This window comes from Trachypithecus francoisi, unplaced genomic scaffold (genome assembly GCF_009764315.1).
Source record: "Trachypithecus francoisi isolate TF-2019V2 unplaced genomic scaffold, Tfra_2.0 Contig01461, whole genome shotgun sequence".
NCBI lineage: Eukaryota > Metazoa > Chordata > Mammalia > Primates > Cercopithecidae > Trachypithecus > Trachypithecus francoisi.
This window is the reverse complement of record NW_022681433.1, coordinates 14801923-14824291: the sequence shown is the minus strand read 5'-3', so window position 1 is coordinate 14824291 and position 22369 is coordinate 14801923. Positions and strand designations below refer to the sequence as shown.

The window sequence follows — 22369 nt, the reverse complement described above, 5'->3', positions numbered from 1 at the left end:
GGAGCAACAGCCACGCCTCACAGAACAAGAATAGCGCTCCCCATTAGGGGCTATTAACAGAGCCCTCTTCACTCCTTAGAGACCCACTTCGGAACAATAGTTATTCTTTAAAAAATAAAACTCGTACTTTAAAAAATACTCACAAATCTGTGAGCCATGGTCCTAGAAAGTAACTGAGGGACTTCACAATTACAGGATTCTGTGACTTTGCCTTTTATGTCTCTCACAGAACAAACAACAGGGCCTTGTGTGGAGCAGGTATGTAATCAACATCTGCAGACAGATTCCTGCCAGTGGAAACTCCTGGGCCAAGCCTACGAGTGGGAAAACTCAGTTCAGGAATGAAATGAGTGGATTGCACAGAGCCACCAAAAGCAGTGGACCCAAATCAGCTAAAGGAGAGGGCTTCTTTCCACAGCCACATTTTCTCCAGGCCTCTGTTTCAGTACTGGTGTGCCCCTCCGCGCCCTCACGCCCCCAAAAAATCAGAGTGCTTACAATTGCCACTGCTTACCTAAATAATAGCTATGGCCTATCCTGGTAATTTTTAAACGTATTATGCTAACTTTCATAATAGGAAGTACATTTTATGTCAGACCCATTAAACATACACACACACACGTACATATGTACTTTACATTTATGCGGGTAAAATGAATATATGCGTGTATACAATTGAAACAAAAATAGTTTTACTAAACAACACTTACCCTTACTCTTTGCAATTTACTTGGATATTTTCTTTTCTATCCTGGGTTGGTTTTTCTGTTTTGAGACAGGGTCTCACTATGTTGTCCAGGCTGGAGTACAGTGGCTATTCACAGGTGCAATCACAGTTCACTGCAGCCTCAAATCCTGGGCTCAAGTCATCCTCTTGCCCCAGCCTCCTAAATAGCTGAGACTATGGGTGGATGCCCCAGCTCCCAGCTTTTTTTTTTTTTTAATGCAGGTTGCAACCCATTCATTTGATTCCATAGCCCATTAATGAATTTGGAGGCACATTTTAAAAAGCCCTGCTCAACTTAGTAAATTTTTCCTCAAAAGAAAAAAATTAAATTCGAGGTTAAAAAATTTTAATAACTATATAATCTATGTTCTTAACAATTAAAACAACAACTCATTCGTAGTTTGATGTCAAGAGCTAGAACTCCAGTGCAGGAGGAATAGCCCTAACCTGGCTGGATCCTCATCCTGGCTTCTCAATATATGAGCTCTGTCTAGCTCGTGCAAGTAACTGAGGCTGTTTTCTCATATATAACATGGAAGAAATACCAACTCCCTTTTCCTCAGAGATAATTAAGTAAAAGCTCTTAAGGAAAACTGAAGTTCAGTACAAATGAGTTCACTGCATCCTCCTTAGAATCGCCACTGCACTCCAGCCTGAGCGAGAGAGCAAGACTCTGTCTCAAAAAAATTAAAAATAAAAGTAAAAATAAAAATAAAAAAAGAATCAGAATATCTGCACTGGTAGGATTTCTACTCGCTCAGCCAGGTAGAGCTTTTTTTTCCCCCCACTAAACACATTTATATAAAAGCATAATTATTATTCTCTCCCAGAATATCTAAGTTGTTAGAAATTCTACTGCTTTCAGTTATATACCCAATGCATCCGATAATGTTTCTACCTCAAATTATGCTGTTATGCAAATCTCATGAGTTTTATGTATATGGGGAAATCAACTGTGGAAAAATTTGTTGCAAAAATGCTCCAACCCATTGACTTTAATGGAGTCAGAGAGGAAAACAATCAAGTAAAGAGAAACAGAAGAGAAGAGATGAGTTTCTTTTACAGGGATGAACTAGAAGGGATCCACCCACCCCCATCATTTTTGCTTTTTGATTATAATTTTTCAAGAGGAGATATTATGTTTAAACAGACCCTAGAAGCTTGCGGCTGGTGAGAGAGAGATATAAGCTAACCTCACGGTGTGGGGTGTCGGGAGCTCAACACCCTAAGTTTAAGGTCTTGCTAACTAAATTAAAGATACTGACAAATGTTAAACAGTTTGGAGATACCATTAAAAAACTTGTCTGGTCAGTTTTCTTACTTTACAGTCATAACTAATACATTACAATAATATTTTCAATGAAATCTTCTCACTGTGAGAAAAGGCTGACCTAGAGCCAATTTCCTGTGTAGACCAGAGTGTCAGAAAAGAAGTGCAAAAGTGCTCCTTTTTCTCTCCAAGGGGATGAGGTTCTCCTAAATAGCCCCAACATTACTATTCTTCTAGAAATTAGTAGAAGAATTGTATTCTGTTGTAATTAGGAGGTGCTTTGTAATTTGTTTTTGTTTATGACCTGGTATTTTGTAGCTATATTCAATTCATTTTTTTTTTTTTTTTTTGAGACGGAGTCTCGCTCTGTCGCCCAAGCTGGAGTGCAGTGGCCGGATCTCAGCTCACTGCAAGCTCCGCCTCCTGGGTTCACGCCATTCTCGTGCCTCAGCCTCCCGAGTAGCTGGGACTACAGGCGCCCGCCACCTCGCCCGGCTAGTTTTTTGTACTTTTTAGTAGAGACGGGGTTTCACTGTGTTAGCCAGGATGGTCTCGATCTCCTGACCTTGTGATCCGCCCGCCTCGGCCTCCCAAAGTGCTGGGATTACAGGCTTGAGCCACCGCGCCCGGCCTTCAATTCATTTTTAACAAAGCAATTTTTACAAATGCATACCATATTTTCCACTATTATGATTCAAAAGCCATACCAAGGGTATATCCAGAGAGGATGATGATAATGATGGTGCCTTTGCATCAATGTAATTCAGTGTGGCAAAGCTCCACCTGGCTGTGGGACCAAGGGACCCCTTCCAGGATTCTGAGTGTCACATTGATTCCCCTCTTTCCGTCAGCCACTAAACCTCTGATAACCAAGGCCAATGAATCCCCCAATTCTATTAACTCTCCTTCCCCACCACAACCAAAGTGAACTCGGGACACCACCTTCCACCTGCTTTGATGCACAGAGCAGGCCCCTATCTGGCCTTCCTGCCTCCGTCTTGCCCCTTCCGATCTCCTCCTGCCACTGAGAATGTGAAGGGAAAAGCTAACTGCCTTATTCCAGTGCTAGCACTTTCCCATGACTCCCCACAGAGCCCTGATGTGAAGTGGATTCTTGGTCCTTCGCTTGTAAAATGGAGAGAATGATGCTACATTGGATGGTTGTGAGGATTATATGGCATAAAGTAAATGCAACCATTTGTTTAAGCGAAAAGAAACAAAGATAAGAAATTATGATATTAGTGGAAACTTAAATTTACTAGATAATTCGGTAATTAAGTAAAGTAGTTAAATATAATTACTTGGGTACTTAAACTGATTTAACACATTATGCTAGAGGTTTGGTGGATTTACACAAGCTGGAATGACAAAGTGCTGATATTGATTTTTCTGAGCATTACATATCAGAGGTTACATCCTAATCAGTGCTCAGGTGGGAACGGTGCCTGTTACACAGCAGGCAATCAGTAATGCCTAAGTAATAGTTTGTTCATAATTTACATGCTGGATTTCATGATATGTAGACAGAGCTACACTCCTGATTCTTTTTCTTAAAACGCTATTAGACTACAAATCTACCTTTTCAAAAGATGTGTCTAAATGCGGTTACTCATCCTCAGAGAAAAATAAAATGAAATCCCAATAATCTGCAGATGCTTATTGGGGCTGAAATCCCGCAAACATATTCTAAAGTAAATATTCAACAATAATAAATACATGATAACCAAGCTAATATCTGGTGAATAATCACAGCTGTGTATTAGGAAATGGTTGGAGTTTTATTAGTGCCAGAGACAATGCTCTGAGTCATCAGAGATAAGTTTTGTGCTCCTGAACTAAAACAAACCTGTCATGGAAGTGTTCAGTAACAATGCAAGCAGAAGATCAAATTTTCTCAGAGAGAGAGTTAATAAAATAATGAAAAGAGAGATACATAAAATATTAGGCTCCCCGGAAAAGTTATATTGTTTAATGGATTATATCACAGCTATCTTGGACTTTAATAAGGTGTGATTATGAGACCAATATCACCCTACCAGGAAACAAACAACAAAATAGGTGTTACTATTCACAGTAGTACAGTTACAGGCTCATAGACTGTTTCCTAAATATTTGCTGATTAAATTAATTAGCAAACAAGATTCAGAAGGCTCTTCTATGGTTACCATTATTGATTCCAACATCTTTTAGTATCAGTGCTATTTTAAAATAGTAGTCTCATAATATTATCACACCAGTTTTTCCAATGAGCTCATATAATATTCATAGTATATGTTTGCATGTGTCTGTGTGTATTCCATAATAACCTATGAAATACAATGCATTTCACAATCCTTCCTTATCCAAAAACAATCTTTGTGATAGATAATTTCCTGATGTCTAGCAAATTATGCAAGTGTTTTATGATATTGGAACTTGTAATTTTCTGCGAATGGTTGTGGACTATTACAGGAAGGCAGACATGATAAATACATGACCTAATGGCCACTGCTCCCCCACAGTCTTACAAGAGACATCAATAATCAATCATGGTACTTTTTCCCACTAAGCCTGGAATTTATCCTCAATGTCAATTTTAACATAGTATTCCACACAGCACCTGTTAATCCATTCATTTATTCCTTTAGCAAGTATTATTGATTTCTTAGTATGTGCAAGGCTCTCTACCAGGGAGGCACATTGCAGATAAAAGTAACCAGGACAGACATGGACTGTGCCATCACAGGGCTTAGATGAACAGTGAATTTGACACTCAAAGTCATGATTGTTTGCCAGATCTGCTCTGTTGTGTAGTTGAAATGGAACTAATTCTAAGTAGCAGTGTCTCTCCTTTGTGATAGTAGGGGACTGAGTGCAGAGGCTTGTACTTCCTGGCTCCATAAAGCCATGATGTCTATTGAATAGTTGAGGAGTTAAAGGTGAAAATAGCTGAACATTGTTTGTTAGAAAACAAAAACAGATGGTTTTCTTTTTATTCATTTAAGTGTTTAATTTGCAAGTCAGACTGATAAACCCATAGGAGAAAGTTTTATGAAAATATTAGAATGAGTACATTTTTCTCCCTCTTCCCTAGAGAGACAGGGGCAGTCTGTGACTCACTGCAGTGTTTTCCTTTCTCCACAAATGTCGGAAAGAACACAATATGCTATGTGGAATTAGAGAAAGGGAACAGATGGCTGAGTATATGGCTTTTTCCACCACTATCAACCATGTTTTCTTTCCCCCTCAGCTGCAAAAGCACCTCTCTGAAAGTCTCTGCTGTTAATGCTGCACCTTCTCCACCCTTCCTTATTCCTGCCTGCCATCCTTTCATCCCTGCTTTAGAAGCGGGTTGACTTCCCCAAGCAAAGTTCCCCGGCCTACCTCCCGCTCTTTCGTGGAAGTGAGCTGACTGCATCCCTTGACGGCAAACTGCTTGGATGGTTAGTCCCTTAGAGTTATCTACCCGCTGACCAAGTGCAAAATGTCAAAACAGAATTTGGAGGATTGGGGACATGAAAGTGGCTCAGTCAAAATCAGGCTGATGGCAGCTACAAAGAGGTTACTGTCAATAACAGGCAACTGTTCTGCTGTCTCCTAAGACTAATCTTGAATCTGGATATGTACATGTTATGCTCAGGGAAAACACTGTCTAGTTGCCTTATTTCACAAATTTAAAAAAATCTCATGGCCAGGCGCAGTAGCTCATGCCTGTAATCCCAACACTTTGGGAAGCCAAGGCAGGTGGATCACCTGAGGCCAGGAGTTCGAGACCAGCCTGACCAACATGGTGAAACCCCGTCTCTACTAAAAATAAAAAAATTAGCCGGGAGTGGTGGCAGACTCCTGTAATCCTAGCTACTCGGGAGGCTGAGGCAGGAGAATTGCTTGAACCTGGGAGGCGGAGTTGTAGTGAGCTGAGATCGTGCCATTGCACTCCAGCCTGGGTGAGAGAGCGAGACTCCATCTCAAACAAAACAAAACAAGCAAACAAAAAACCACAAAAACTACCTCACTAAAACATTAATTCTATTGTACTACCTCCAATGCAAAGAGACCTACAATGTATATTTAGCTATTGAAGTTGATGGTTGGTTGTTTTCTTTTTTGTTTTTGTTTTTGTTTTTTTTAAACCTGATTCTGTGTCTGAAATGCCTACTAATATTGCTTCGTGTTCTCTACAGCCTTGTGTGTGTGCTTTGTGTTCTCTACAGCCTATGTTGGTGTGTGTGTGCCTTTTTCTTTAATCCCCTCAAGATGTGAAAATTGACTGGAACTAAACAAGGAAGAAGAAAGTGACAGGCCATTTTTATTATTCTTTCTCAGGGTTCCGATTTTACTGTGAGTTTCTACTTCTTAAAAGATTTTGCATTTTTTCCCTTTGAATGTTACTTCATTTGTTCATTCTCTAAGGAAGGAAAAACAGTATCATAAAAATTATGAATGAATGAAAATGATTTTTTTTTACGAGTACCATAAAGAATGAATCAAACATGATTCATTTTTACCCTTTGCACTGTATCCTGGTCAGTGCCAGTTCTCATGTCATTGTAGTAGTTCCTCAGTGAACATGAGATACTACAACATTGTCCATTGGAACCAGTTATATAGCATTCAAGAGAACAGCAACACTGTGTTTATTAATTAGTAGAAACAACAGTATTTTACAGTTCCAACATATAAGAGAATGCAGCTGTGTTAAATGACAAAAATCATGTATTCTATTTTGGGCTTCTCAATAACTAAGAAATAGAACTAAAACCCTTTTATTCACGTATTCATCCAACTATGGGCCACACACTGTGCTAGGAGCTGTGGGTACAGAGGTCACCTATACAGACCAGTCTCTCTCTTTGTGGAGCACACAAGTGACTGATCGGGCCTTGACAATTCTGGTTAAAACTGACCTTCATGAAAATGTCTACAACTAGGATGGAATCTCTATCCTAACCCGTTTCTTTCACACTCACGAGGAAAGCAACCCTTCCAATGGACCAGGGTAGATTTATGACTCATTGCAAAGCAACAGCAAACAAAATGTAGAAAATGGAAGTCTTACCACTAATAAATATATAGATTGCAGATTCTGTTTCCTTCTTTGAAGTGGGGACAGCTAGATATTTGCAGCTATAGAAGCCAGTGTGGTTTGCTTGAGCTGCATTCAAGGTCAAAGTACTGCAGAATTGTTTGCCATTTCTTCCACAGGCAGATTCCGTTATGCTCAGCCTTTCGCTTTCCTTAGTCACCGTTTCAGGCAAAGACCATTGATGGGCTGCTTCCCCCCTGCAGTCACAGATAAGAAAACAAAACATATTTATGGCTGAGCCCTGGGCTCAGCACCAGTTCCTAAGTATTCATTTGATTAGGAAGCGGAGGTCCTCTCTTAAGTATAGTCATCTTCCTCTTTACGGGAAAGCAACACATTCAGAAAAACTGCAGAACAATCCTCAGAATGAAGATGCAGAACTATCTGGACATCCCTTCCCCCATTTCCCTGAATGCTCTCCCTTCCCCATGAATCCCCTTTCATGGGAAGCTGGATGGTATGGTTTGCACTTTGCAGATCACAGGAAATCACTGAGGTCCCTACCTTTTTACCCTGCCAGGGAATGATTGTGCCTTAGGCATGGCGACTAGATTATTCCCAAACCCACAGTCACTTACCTGCATTGGAGATGCAGTGTCTGGCCTGCTTGCATGACGTGCTGGGTGCCTTTTAAACTCAGTTCAGGACCTTTTAATTTTGAACCTGAACTAGATCCTGAAAAACAAATTTTTAAAATGTGTTATTTATAAGTTGCCTTCTTACCTCTTTTTCGTTATCTTTCCATAAAGGTGAGTTTTTCATTTTTAATTTATTTACATCTTTAATGTACTTGCATCTTTAATTTATAAGCAAAAGATACACTAGCACAAATTTCTCTTAATTCACAATTTTTTCTAGCTCTACCCTTGCTCGTAAATATTATATATCCTTTTATACCAAATGACCTAAATAACATCCAAAAGCCTATTTATGTAGAATGTTTATGGATTCATATAGGTTCAATGCAATTATATTAGAATATATAGCTTGTTATAATATTCAAGTATCTAATAACTTAGTAAAAACTTTCAAGAATAAATGTCAGTGTCATCCAAAATATACTTTCAATACTGAACTTTTTCCAGTGTGGCTCATCTAGTCCTGTAGGCCTGTCTCATCTTTTTTTCTGGATAAAAAGTACAGAAATTTTCCTGGGCTCTGGACTTAGTGCAATCATTAGTTGAGCAATGATATTTCTGGTCAATCATTTCCCTTTCTGAACCAGTTTCCTCATTTGGAAAACTAATTTTAGAATCGACATCAGTTTTAGAAGCCATTTGGTTTGTCTTACATAATCTATGAGTTCCCTCTACAGTGGTACAGTCAAAAGGGAACTGTTGGCACGCTTACGTGACATTCGACAAACATCTCGCAGAGGACTGTTGTGAGGCAATGAAGTGAGGTGGTGAAAGTGCTTTAAAATCTACACATCTCTGTATGATGCAATAATGACATCCATTTTAGTGACTAGTTATGTCACCCTAGACAAGTCATCTCTCTTTCCAGATCTCAGCTCTCTTATCTGTAAAAAAAGAGATTGGACTAGATGACCTTGAAATCTCTGACCTTCCATTTCTCACAGTCCCAGCCTGATACAGCTTGGATCTGACCCTCCAGTGCTGATGTTGAGTTATAATCCTCAGTGCTGGAGGTGCGGCCTGGTGGGAGGTGTTTGGGTCACGGGGTGGATCCCTCATGCATGGCATGGTGCTGTCGTTTAGATCTGATTATTTAAAAGTGTGTGGCACCTCCCCGCTTCTCTTGTTCCTGCCGTCACCATGTGATACACCTGCTCCTGTTTTGCCTTTGACATGAGTAAGGGCTCCCTGAGGCCTCACCAGAAGGCGAGCAGATGCTAGCACCATGCTTGTACAGCCTGGAGAACTGTGAGTCAATTATACCGCTTAATAAATTACCAAGCCTCAGATACTTCTTTACAGCAATGCAAGAACAGCCTAACAGACAGCCTCATGATTTTTTGAACCATACGTGCTACAGAGGCTGAGCCTCCCTTGAAGCTCTTATTGACTAATCAGAATACTATCAGTAAGGATCTCTCTCGCCTCCCTCCTCCCCTCATCCCTCACTCTCTCTTCTCCTTCTCCCTCTTCTTCACCAGCCTCCTCCTCCTCCCCTCTTCCCAGGCAGCTGCAATGCCTCCGAAAGGCAGGGGATGAGGGACCCAGGATTAGCTAAGTTCCTTAGGCGGGAATAGAAGTTAGCAGCAGAGAAGAAAGATATTCTTGGCGGGAGGAAAACTTAGTATTTGGCATCAATCTCGGGGCATAGTTTTACTTTAAAAAATCAGTTTAAACAGGGGAAGCAAAGGTAGAAGCTCGAAGTGAATGGTCATGCAGGCTTTACCATTAGGTCACAGATCTGTGAGATGAGATGCGTGTGTCAAATACCCTGGTTGTGCCCAGCAGTGCTCTCCAGCGTTTCTCTTGGGTTTGACTATCTCAAAGAAAGCTGGATTCAGTTAGAAGATCTGCGTCTGAGGCTTAGCTTTTCCACCTACTGACTGCATGACCTTGGCATCACTTAATTTGCTGCTCCTCAGGCTCCTCATGAGTGGAAATGGAAAGCCTGCGAGCCACCTCCCAGGCACGGTGTGTGCATTCAGTGCTGTGCTGTGGAAGAGGTTGGCTTGCTGCCTGGCACGTGGCCGATGCCCACTGTCACCGACATCCAGGAGAATCACTTCCCCTCCCCCTGCTTCCGTCAGAATATTTTGCTGGGTATATAATTTCAAAGATATTAAATTAACATGTGCTTTTCTGGTATTGCTGACAATATAAATTAATATCCTTTAAATTTTTATTTTATTTTATTTTTGAGACAGAGTTTCACTTTTTCTCCCAGGCTCAAGTGCCTTGGTGCGATCTTGGCTCACTCTGCAACCTCCGCCTGCCAGGTTCAAGTGATTCTCGTGCCTCAGCCTCCTGAGTAGCTGGGACTACAGGTGCATGTCATCAGTGTGGCTAATTTTTTGTATTTTTAGTAGAGATGGGGTTTTGTCATGTTTGCCACGCTGGTCTTGAACTCCTGACCTCAGGTGATCCATCCGCCTCAGCTTCCCAAAGTGTTGGGATTACAGGCATGAGCCCAGCAGAAATTAATATCTTAAAAGTAACTTTTATAGACCGTAGATCCTGGTATCAAAGTACTCCTAAATAAAATTGCTGAATATTAACTAAATTAAAATCCCTACTTCATATGGATCCCATTGGTCTATCAGATAACCTCCTAGATCAAGTCAACCCCTCCAGGTACCTAGGAACATATTTTCACTCATCTTTATGAGTTTCTTGAGGCAACATGTAGGCTGAAATCAGGGATCTGTGGAAACGCCAGGCTTTTCTAAAGCCACAGCCAGCAATGGATAACACCCGCCCTGAGAAACTTCTACGCCAGAAGAGTTTCTGCCCTTCTTTATGGCATGGAACTCTGAGCAATTGTTCATGTGCTGGAAAAGATCCATCGAAGCTTCCTGTGGAAAATTCTGGCATTACTTGTAGTTATCTCTGTGGTCTGTCTGGAGATGCTGAGCGCTCCTGTCCAGGAAAAGAAGCAGTTCCCCTGTTTGTGACATGAAGTAAATCCTACTGCCTACATCTTGGTTTCCAGATCATATAAATCTTTCTTTATCAGCAACCTAGAACACCAGTACTCCTGACCCTCATCAGAGGAAACCGCAAACTTCAAAGAACCACCCAAAGCCCAGCTGAGAGAAGTGCTCTTTATTTATTTATTTATTTATTTATTTTTGAGATGGAGTTTCACTCTTGTCACCCAGGCTGGAGTGCAATGGCACAGTCTCGGCTCACTGCAGCCTCCGCCTCCCGGGTTCAAGCGATTCTCCTGCCCCAGCCTTCCAAGTAGCGGTGATTACAGGCGTGCGCCACCACACCCAGCTAATTTTTAGATTTTTAGTAGAGACGGGGTTTCGTCATGTTGGCCAGGCTGGTCTCAAACTCCCCAAAGTGCTAGGATTACAGGAGTGAGCCATCGCGCCCGACAAGAAGTTCTATTTACAGAAGATCTCTTAAACAGTGTGCCCTCTACTTGTTCCTGTCTGCACTCCCCACGCTGTCCCCCAACCAGAAGAAGACAACATAACTGAGTGGTTAAAAGACACTGACAAAAATGGGGTTATTCTAAAAAAATGTTGCTATATAATTTGTCTCCAGTAATATCAGTGAATTTTGCACTTGGAATGAGGAAGCTGATAAAAAATAGTTAACCAAAACAAAGGAAAACAGAAGGATAAGGAAACAAATTTCCAAGTAACTGGTGATTTCGAGTTCATCACTATCCTTCAGTTAACAGGAAACTAGAATCTCATAAAGGTTATTGGAAGTGTCAAGATTATAGTTTAACAGGAAAATGAATAAGAAAAAGGGAAAGTGAAAATATTTATTTCTCAAATGTTTTGAATTCACATTATTAGACCTTAAAACATTTCTTTGAGGCAGTTTAATGTCCATATACCTATCTGAGTAACAAAGATTCAACATTTGCTTTAGCATCTACTGCATGCTAGACACTTGCCCATCTTATTGGTGATTTCTATAAAGATAGATATGTATGTACATGCCCATAAACACGTGCATAGTCACAGCATGGGGAACTCAGCTTGGTCATCTCAGTAGCTCAGAGTCATATTGCCCATTTAGATAATAAATCCACAGGCTATTTCATTTTCAAGGGTGGAGTGCTATAGTTTAGCAATGAAGCTCAGATGGGGATCAGAACTTTCCACTGCTTTACATGGCAGCCTAGAAATCTGATTTAAAAGAATGATTTTTGTCCTCCCAATAAACAATCTTGTCCCTTCTGTGAACTACTGTTTTCATCAAAGTCAGTTACAATATAATCATAAGAGGCATACAGATCTCCTTACATCAGGAAAATTAATGTTTAAATAAAACAAAACAAAAAAAACTCAACACACAGCATGAAAATGGGCTTTATCCCATGCTACTTTGTTAGAAAAACTGTTAAGGTCAAGCAGTGTAAGCTAATAGCATTAAAACCAACATGTGAACGTGGACTTATTTGAACACTGACACTTTGTATTGATCTTTTTTTTTCTTTATGAGACGGAGTTCGCTCTGTCACCCAGGCTGGAGTGCAGTGGCGCGATCTCGGCTCACTGCAACCTCCACCTCCCGGGTTCACGCCATTCTCCTGCCTCAGCCTCCCGAGTAGCTGGGACTATAGGCGCCGCCACCATGCCCAGCTAATTTTCTTGTATTTTTAGTAGAGACGGGGTTTCACCTTGTTAGGCAGGATGGTCTCGAACTCCTGACCTTGTGATCCGCCTGCCTCGGCCTCCCAAAATGCTGAGATTACAGGCGTGATCCACCGCGCCCGGCCTATATTGATCTTATCGGAGTATTTTCTTTGTTGTTTTTCTGTTCTGTATTATCTGGCAGGTGGAACAGAACTTTATGACTCTTTGACACAAATCCCTCTCCTTTCCCACATGCTAAAACCTCACATAGAAAGCCTATACGTAGACTGTTCTAAAATGCCACACTTAATTTCCCACCTTAGTTTCATTAGGCAAAATGGAATGTTGTTTTTCTTTGACTTCAATGGGAAGGGCAAATACATATCCAAGTAAAGGATGGCTTTATTTTGCAACCAAATCCAAAGCCCACATGATTGAGGTTCCTTCTTCAAATGCTCTTCAAAGCTACCATGATGGATACTGAAAGAGCCAGCTCCCACTAGAGGTCATTATGAACCAGACAGCCTTGAGGTCACCTTTAAAACTCAAGACTCTCAATGTAAAGTCTGACTAAGAGTATGTTTAGAAAACTGCTATTGTTACTAATCTAAATAAACAGTGTTCTAGCTGGTCGAACCCAACTTCAAGACAAATTCCCTGGTTTCTCTCCCACCAGATGCCACTTTGGTGCCCCTTATTCTACTGAAGTCTAGGGTTATTCTCTGTAAGAAAGGAGCTTTATTTGAATATAAATCATGAAACATCTGTGTTTTCCCCTTTTTTTATTATAAGTCATTAATCTCCCTAGCTCTGCCACTGGCGAGTTCTGTTGTGGCCATGGGCAGGTCACATTAAGCCTCCGATTCTTCATCTGTCAACACAGGAGGTTAGACTTCGATTTTTATAATCCTTTTCAGCTAAAAATTCTGATCCTGGGATCACAGTAATTGATAACAATGTGTAAGTTAGAAATCACATTTAAAAAAGACTTATGGTTGGTAAAAAGACAATAGCCCAATTTTAAAAATCAACCAAGGCTCTGAATAGACCCCTTCTCAAAGAAGATATACAAATGACCAATAAGCCCATGAAAAGATAAAGGACATCATTAGTCATCAGGAACATGCAAATAAAAAACACAGGGAGACACCACTTCATGCCGACTGGGAAAGCTTAAATAAGAAAAGACAGATAAGAACAAGTGTTGGTGAGAATGTGGAGAAATTGGAACCTTCTTACATTGCAGGTAGGATTTTTAAATGGTGCAACCCACTTTGGCAAACAGTATGGCAGTTCCTTGAATTGTTAAACATAGAGTTGATCATAATTTAAACACATGACTCAACAATTGCACTCCTGGGTATCTATCCAAGACAGATGAAAACGTCTGTTCACATAAAAACTTTCACACAATGTCCACAGCAGTATGACCTATGACAGCCAAATAGAAACAACCCGGGCCTGTAATCCCAGCACTTTGGGAGGCGGAGGAGGGTGGATCACCTGAGGTCAGGAGTTCGAGACCAGCTTGGCCAACATGGTGAAACCCCATCTCTATTAAAAATACAAAAATTAGCCAAACATGGTGGTGCGCACCTGTAGTCCCAGCTACTCGGGAGACTGAGGCAGGAGAATGACTTGAACCCGGGAGGCAGAGATTGCAGTGAGCCAAGACTGCGCAATTGCACTCCAGCCTGGTGACAGAGCGAGACTCCATCGAAAGAAAGAGAGAAGGAAGGAAGGAAGGAAGGAGGGAGGGAGGGAGGGAGGGAGGGAGGGAAAGAAAGAGGGAGGGAGGGAGGGAAAGAAAGAGAGAGAGAGAGGGAAAGAAAGAAAGAAAAAGAAAGAGAAAGAAAGAAAGAAGGGAAGGAAGGAAGGAAGGAAGGAAAGAAAAAGAGAAAAGAAAGAACGAACCCAATGTCCATCAGTTGATGAATGGGTAAATAAAATATGGCAGATCCTTACAATGGAGTATTATTTGGCAATAAAAGAAATGCTGATATGTGCTGCCACACCGATGATCTTGAAAACATGCTGGCGCACAGAGAAAAAGTCACGTAAGCATACAAGGAGAAAGCAGCTGTCTGCTAGCCACAGAGAGATGTCTCAGGAGAAACCAGACCTGCCAGCACCTTGATCTCCTTGATCTCAAACTTCCAGCTTCCAGAATTATGAGGAAATAAGTTCCTCTAGTTTTATTGTTAAAAAACAAAAACAGGCCAGGCACGGTGGCACACATCTGTAATCCCAGCACTTTAGGAGGCCGAGGCAGGTGTATCCTGAGGTCAGGAGTTCGAGACCAGTTTGGCCAACATGGTGAAATCCAATTTTTACTAAAAATACAAAAATTAACCAGGTGTGGTGGCATGCACCTGTAATCCCAGCTACCCGGGAGGCTGAGGCATGAGAATTGCTTGAACCTGGAGGAGATTTCAGTGAGCCGAGATTGCACCACTGCACTCTAGCCTGGGCGACACAAACTCTGTCTCAAAAACAAAACAAAACAAAATAACCACACACACATGCACACACACACACACACACAAACCCCACAAATCATTGTGCTAAGTAAAAGAAGTCAGTCACAAATGGCCACATATTGTATGATTCCATTTATATGAAATGTTCAGAACAGGCAAATCCTGGAGACAGGAAGGTACATTAGTGGTTGCCAGGGCTTGGTGGGAGGAGGATGGAGAGTGACTGATAATCAGTGTGGGGTTTCTTTTGGGGGTGATGAAAATGTTCTAAAATTAGATTAATGGTGATGGTTGCACAACTCTTGAATGGACTGAAAACGACCGAATTATATACTTTAATATTCTTGTCTCTTAGAGTCGTATTTTGAGGTGTCATATTCTGGCCTCCTATAGTATGTGAGCTTTATCTCAATAAGGTTGCTATTTTTAAAAACCCAACAACTTAGGACTAAAGTAATCACAGAGTTCTGTTGAAAGCCTAGAATATCCAGTTATTTTGAAATTTGTTGCCACATATGACCCCATCAGTGTGAGATTTTACACTAGTTGTTTCTCCAGCTTAAAACTTTAGAAGGCTGATTTTAGAGGCCTAATTTTTCCTTCATGTTCCGTAATATCACTACCTAATAGTAGAAGCTTACAAATATGTTGCAAAAAACTTACTGTTCCCTCCCCCATTACAGTCTTTTCAATTTAATTGTGTTAGTTTTAAATCACTCCTAATTGCATTTTTGAATTTTCCCTATTTAAATTGAAATTTTTAACAAATTATGTCGCTAAGACTCTGAATAAATCCAGTGTTTCCTTTTCTATCAATTTTTAATTTCTAATTTATTTGTTTTTAACTTAAAGCTCTGTATATTCCATTTATTTCATTTATTTCCAATGAAATGCATCTGTCTTTGATTTTGCATACTGCATTTTCAGTAGTACATAATCCTGCATGATAAATGGCCTCTTTATCTAAACAGAGATCCCCAAGTATCATGTTCCTAAAATTTGAATTTAAGATCATGAGCCTTTTACAAAGGTTGTTCGAAGTTAATTAAACATAATTCACAATAAGAGAAAATATTCTTTCCTTAAGAGGTAGCTTATTAAAGGCCTAAGTCTCATAGACTAAATCTCATAGAATCTTTGTGGTTCGTGGCAAGGGTGGGAGAAGGGTTAAGAATGCAATTGCAAATTTCCAGAAGCTACTAACATTTTTATTTGCGATGCTAATTCTTATAGGACTCTGAAACTTAACAAAAAAGTTAACTCTTGGTTCTTAACCTCTGTGTCCGTATCTCTATCCACGTATTTATCAGATAATATGAAGTGGACATTATAAGTGAATGCCTAGATTAAAATTACCACATTAAATGGAGACTACACTACCAGCTATGCTGACGGGGACCATGCTTTGATGAAGAGCATTATAATGTCCCATCTCCTCTCACTTCCAGAATGATGGAGAAAGGCCAGAGAGTTCATATTCTATCCACCAACAGACTAAATAGATGATGTGAAAGCCATGGGGATTTGTATGAACTGAAAGCATATTTTTTACGTCTCACAATTAGCAATGATATTAATTTTTAAAATGTCAGGTTTGTCTTCCAAAACAATTGGCCTTAAATCAAGAAAGAATTTAAAGAAAGAATGTGCACAGAAATACACACACACACGCACGCACACACACACACATGCCTGCTGACACGCATGCATACGCTTTTCTCTCCATGAAAACTTCAAGTTTGTTCGAGTGGTGGTGGGGAGGTTGATGTAGAACTAGAAGAGGTTTTTGGTGTGTGCTTTAATTACATTTTTCATTCAGCTTAGGCTTAGGGAAAGCTCTTTCTAGGCGGGGATTTAGAAATTGACTTGTATGTGGCAAGAGTATGAGGCTCTGACTCACTGCTGACTAATCCCTGATGCAGATAAGATTATTTGTGACTTTCACATGGGCACCTTTACAAATACCTAATATTTTATTTTAGAGTAATTATGTTATTGGTCTTCAAGGTCCACAATAGCACTGAATGTTTAGGCAGCTGCTGTCCAGCAACATTACATTTAGTTTGTAGAAAGTTTCTAATCCTAGGAACCTACTTTTTCCTTTAAATCTTTACAGTATATTAAACTCACTATTTTACCACACTGATTTCTTGCTTTAGAGGTTTTGCCATTCTAAGTAATCCCTAAACTATTTGATTCAATATGTGAAGTCTCTGATCTCAAAGCCTGAATAGAACATTCAAAATAGTCGTGTATACAGCATTTATGTCTTGAATCCATTTATGTCTTGTGTCAAAAAATAAATCAAGAAATTACATAAATGTTTAACGTCAGCAATTAGCATTGGCACTTCTCCGCAATTATGTTCATTTCAATAATTCTGCTCTGGTTTGTTTGTTTTAAGGCTGTCTTACAATTCATATTTTAATTGTCTATCAATGAAACCCGTAAATAGGTTTTGTAGCTCTTGGCACAAAAGACATCACACTGTTAGCCACTGAAGTGGCCAAAGTCTAAAATCATCAGAACTTGGACAGTTTTCATCCCATCCATACATGAGTCATTGACTTTACTCATTTTTCCTTAAGCTTCATAAAAGGTATTTAAAAGGAAAAAAATCTGTGTGGTTTAAAATGTTTACCAGGAAAAAATGCTCTAATACCATCAACATTCCTATTGTCAATGTTTATGAGGGGAACACGTCTTCCGCGTGCCTCTCTGAGCTTTTTACTTGACACTGCCTTCTCTGTGGGTCACAGTTTAACAGGGCACATTCATTGATCATTAGGCCTGTCACCAGGCTACCATCAGGGGCCTACCCTTCCAATGACCCACAGCCATGCACAACTCCTTTTCATGTGACATCAGAGTTAATTAAGGTTGGTTTGGGAGAAATCTCCTGCTGGCCAAGGAGTTACCTTTTCCCAAAAAATGCTCTACTCCTACACCACTAGTCTGTTATTAAATGAGTTCAAAACCCACCTCCACAGAGCTGTGTAACAATATGTCATTTCAGTTTACCATACGATGTCATGAAAGTTATCTGAGCTGCCTAGGGCAAGGGTCAAGATCTGGTTGACAGGGCACAAGACGTAACTCGTAAAATACTCGGTAGAGAAGTCTGGTAGACTTTCGTCTGGTTATGCAAAGGGCCATGAACAGAGAAAACACTCTTTATACCCTAAAAATGCATAGAGGAACGTTTTGTCTGTTAGGCAGGCCTTGGACACATCTCTGTTTTCTCTATCAATGGCAGAGCACTTGTTACATTTGAAGCATACTCGCCACAGGCTTACGTTCTTATCCAATGTCACTGTTCAGAGGTGTGCGGGGAAACTGAGGTCTGATGTCATGTCTTATAGAATGGATCATAATTGCCAGTAGTGTTATGCTACTCAGAAGTTGCTTCAGGCCAGAATATACATATTTTCCAATTGTGAACACCTGGAAGACACATGATAACTGACTGCTCAGTGGAGGTGCCATTTCGATAAACACACTTAGAGTATGTGAGACTAAATATACACATGGCTTAATGAAAGCAACTGAGTTTTTAAAGTAATTTGTTAATTTTTTTTTATCAATTTGTGCATCCTCTTTAGAATCATAGAATCTGATCAGTGACAAAATGCTTTTAGCTGCAAGAGCATTTGCATAGAGTTGTATTATTAAGAGTAGTAGTCCTAATAAAATGCTTGAACTCCCTTAACGTTAGACTTCTAATCTCTAAATTATTTAGGATTGCAAATTTCAGTTCTGCCAAAGGCATCCTCCATGTTCTCTTAAAATAAACAATTACCCAGTTTGGAAGCATAGTATGGAATGCATGTGACTCGCAATCTAAAATGGAAAATTTTTCTGCTTTACATAGCATTAGGATTACAGTTTGGTCTATGTCCAGATATTTTACTAAATACTCTGCTTTCATTACTGTCCAGTGTCAAAGTTCCAGGCATCTATAGAGATGATGACAGCATGTTTCAATGTTATGGATTTATCATTTGTGTGGATCCCTGTGGGTTCCCTTAGAAGGAAAGTCTCACAGAAAAGATCTGGGAGATATTTTATCAATTCAGTATAGGAGCTTGCCATGGAACACTTAAAATATACAAGTGGGAATTGGAACTTTTAAATTTTATTCAGCTACATCTTATAACCTGTCATGTGACATAATCTTCAGATCCACACACAGTTCCTTCTGGAAAAAAAGGCATATGTCATGGAGCTGTAATGTGATGATATTAAATTACCATAAAATGCATATTTTTCAAGTTTCTAGTTTGATTCCCAAATAGTGCCTTCACATTTTTGTATAATAAAATGAAGAAGAAAGGCTGGCAAACAGGGAGACAGACAAGTGTGTACCCTAGCACTGTAGCTATTCATGCCAGAAAAAGCCAAAAGTGTTATTATAACAATACAAAGCCTTATCTATTCTCCTCATACAGACTTCCAACTTTAGAATCGATTACAAATAATGACAGAATATCATTTGCTTTGTATATAAAAATGGAGGAGAGATGAAATGAAATTGGAAGGCTGAATGTGATAAAGTTCTGATGTTAATTTTCAGCTTACTTTGATGCAGTTTATGCAGTCCAAATTATATAGAAAACATATTTCTGGAGTCCTTTAGACTATTCATAAAGGGTATACTTTAAATTCACTCACTTACAGGAAAGTTGAGAAGATTTCTATCTTTGCAACCAATAATATATACAAACCCTCTGACCTTTGAGATTTAAATGGCCAAGACTGTGTAATAAAGTTATCCATCATGGGGAAATTGAGTTTTTGAAAGCTACATTAGCAAATTTCTAAGACTCATTAAATGCAATTCTTGACGATTGTGTTTTCTATTGTCAAAATCAGTTCCTTCTAAGTTAAACACTTTGAAATATAATTGCCTTTCATTACACGTATTTTGGAGATAAATCATACTTAGAAAATGGGGTGGACATGTGGATTAAACTGTTAGTTTTTATTCTGGGTTTTTCTAATTTCACATTTTCTTAAGATATCCTTCATGTAGTACATATTTGTAAGAGCTGTGCTTTCCTAAGATTTCAAAAAGTTCAAAAAATCTTATCTTAGATGAAATTCATGTTATACAAGTTTTGCTGAGAGTCAAGGTTCTGGAAGGAAAAGTAATCTATTAAAAGCAGTGCATTTTCACCAGCAGTATCTCAATTTTTAAAAGAAATAATTTACCAAATAAAACTTTTCACTCATTTTGGCATGTGGTATTAAGGCCTTCCTTACAAATACCCGCAGAAGACTTTAGAGTTGTTTGTATTCAACGCCTGGGGAATGCTGGTTTTCATTCTCAGGGCATGGATACTCATACACCTTCATTACTCTACCTAGAACTTTATTTCTAGAAATTAGCCTTTTTAAAAAAAAAAAAAAAATCATCCAAGACATTATATCTCTGATAGAAGAAAAACAACAATTTCTGTTATCAGTTGGCCACCAACCTAACAGCTTTTAAATAACTTATGAATCAGCTCATTCTGGAGGACAAAACCAAAACCAGTAAGCAGAAGTTACATAAAACCAAAAGGAACAGCTCTGTGGAAAAGTAGTAAGGTGCCCAATGCTGAAGCTGTTCCTGTGAAATTAAGCCACCACCTCCTTTGGATGAGGCTGATGAACTGGGTGAAGGGTTGGACTCTTAGGTGCAATTCCAGGAGTCTGGGAACCCTGTCCTCCTTTACCTATGCTTCTTATCTCTCTTTTACCATCAGCCAATCCTGGTTTTTCCCTGCACTACATTCTCTATATGACCCCTTTCTTTCACTCCCTTACCTTGTTTATTTTTCCATCTTTAACCTCAACATTTACTCTTTCATTTAATTTTTTGAACATATACCAAGAGGTATATGAACAAGACAAACGTGGTTGCTTCCTTTACAGTATTTATAGCTTAGCATGAACAACAGATAAATAAGTCTATATAGATATATATGTAATGATGCATAAAAATAATTTCTGCTTAAAGAACTAGAAAATTACATTATATTTGTGTGTTATCATGGGGAAGTGCCAGGTGTGGAGGTACCTCACTCAGCCCAGGGAGTGAGAGTCTTTTATGAGAAGAATAAAGCTGAAGGTGAGACCTGAAGAATCAATGTGTATTTGCTAAAAGAAACAGCAGAGTCTCTTTCTCCTTCAAAGACTTCCACATCCTCCCACTCTGTAAGCTTCATCTTCCCTTTTAAACAGTTGTTTTCTTCTAACAGTTTCACATACATTTCCTTATTTCTCACAACTCTGTTTTCCTCAGCCTCTATGCTGGGAGGAGAAAGCTCTATCATCTTCTTTCAGTGCTCTGGTTCGCATATTTTTTGTCTGGGGTCTACCTGACTTCACCTGCTACTGGGAAAAAAGCCACAAGTAATCATGCTTTAGATACATATTCATGTTGTGCTTGTTGAAACACAGCACCCTGGAAGATGATCGGGGTGGAGACTCAGCAATGAGGGGGTGAATGAGGACTGGCAGATAGGATGCGTTAGCCAGGACTTCATGTTCGTAACATGCCCTTCCTTTTGGCAGTTCACCTAGCCAGTACCACACACGGCCCAGGGCCAAGAGGAAATCATTTTCAACCAAAATGTTCACATTCCAGGTGACAAAACAATGGCAGAAATAGTAACTATCTGTGCAACCAATACAAAGTTATAACAATACAAAGCCTTGGCCGGGCGCGGTGGCTCAAGCCTGTAATCCCAGCACTTTGGGAGGCCGAGGCGGGCGGATCACGAGGTCAGGAGATCGAGACACTCCTGGCTAACACGGTGAAACCCCGTCTCTACTAAAAATACAAAAAACTAGCCGGGCGTGGTGGCGGGCGCCTGTAGTCCCAGCTACTCGGGAGGCTGAGGCAGGAGAATGGCGTGAACCCGGGAGGCGGAGCTTGCACTGAGCCGAGATCACGCCACTGCCCTCCAGCCGGGGTGACAGAGCAAGACTCCATCTCAAAAAATAAAAAATTTAAAAAATTTAAAAAAAAAACAATACAAAGCCTTATAACAGTACAAAGCCTTATCTATTCTCTTCATACAGACTTCCAACTTTAGAATCGATTACAAATAATGACAGAATATCATTTGCTTTGTATATAAAAATGGGGGAGAGATGAAATGAGATTGGAAGGCTGAATGTGATAAAGTTCTGACGTTAATTTTCAGCTTACTGATGTAGTTTACGAAGTCCAAATTATATAGAAAACATCTTTCTGGAGTCCTTTAGACTGCTCTAAAAGTGACTCGGGCTTTGTTGGTGTACCTAGAAATTGAAGGTTCCAATCAACTATCTTCTGTGCTGTTTGGGAACCTGAGCACAGAAGATAGTTAGGATGCTCAGCCAGTTAACAGCATCCTAGCAGGAAGGCTCATCTCAGGGAAAATATCTTTTGGGAAGCAATTCTGTAGAAGGTGGGCAGCATAAGTCCTCATTCTCAATCCTGAGTCTAGAGTCGAGTCAGGAGAACATGGTCAGCTTAGCCAAAAATGAGAAAATGGTCACTGGACCTAGAGGATAACCCAAATGGAAGGAACAGAACATCGCCTGTGAATTGTGAGAATTG

The 22369-nt window shown here is 39.9% G+C and overlaps 1 protein-coding gene across 4 annotated transcripts in view; it reads right to left on the bottom strand.

Annotated features, from left to right (window-relative positions):
• Positions 1–22369, bottom strand: part of FLT1 (fms related receptor tyrosine kinase 1) — a 191338-nt gene that overhangs the window by 155201 nt on the left and 13768 nt on the right. For all 4 annotated transcript variants that reach the window (XM_033236451.1, XM_033236422.1, XM_033236442.1 and 1 more), the window contains exons 2-3: positions 7641–7737; positions 7036–7259 (exon numbers count right to left, since the gene is read on the bottom strand). In XM_033236451.1, the coding sequence (XP_033092342.1) occupies positions 7036–7259; positions 7641–7737 (321 nt within the window). The remainder of the gene's footprint in view (positions 1–7035; positions 7260–7640; positions 7738–22369) is intronic.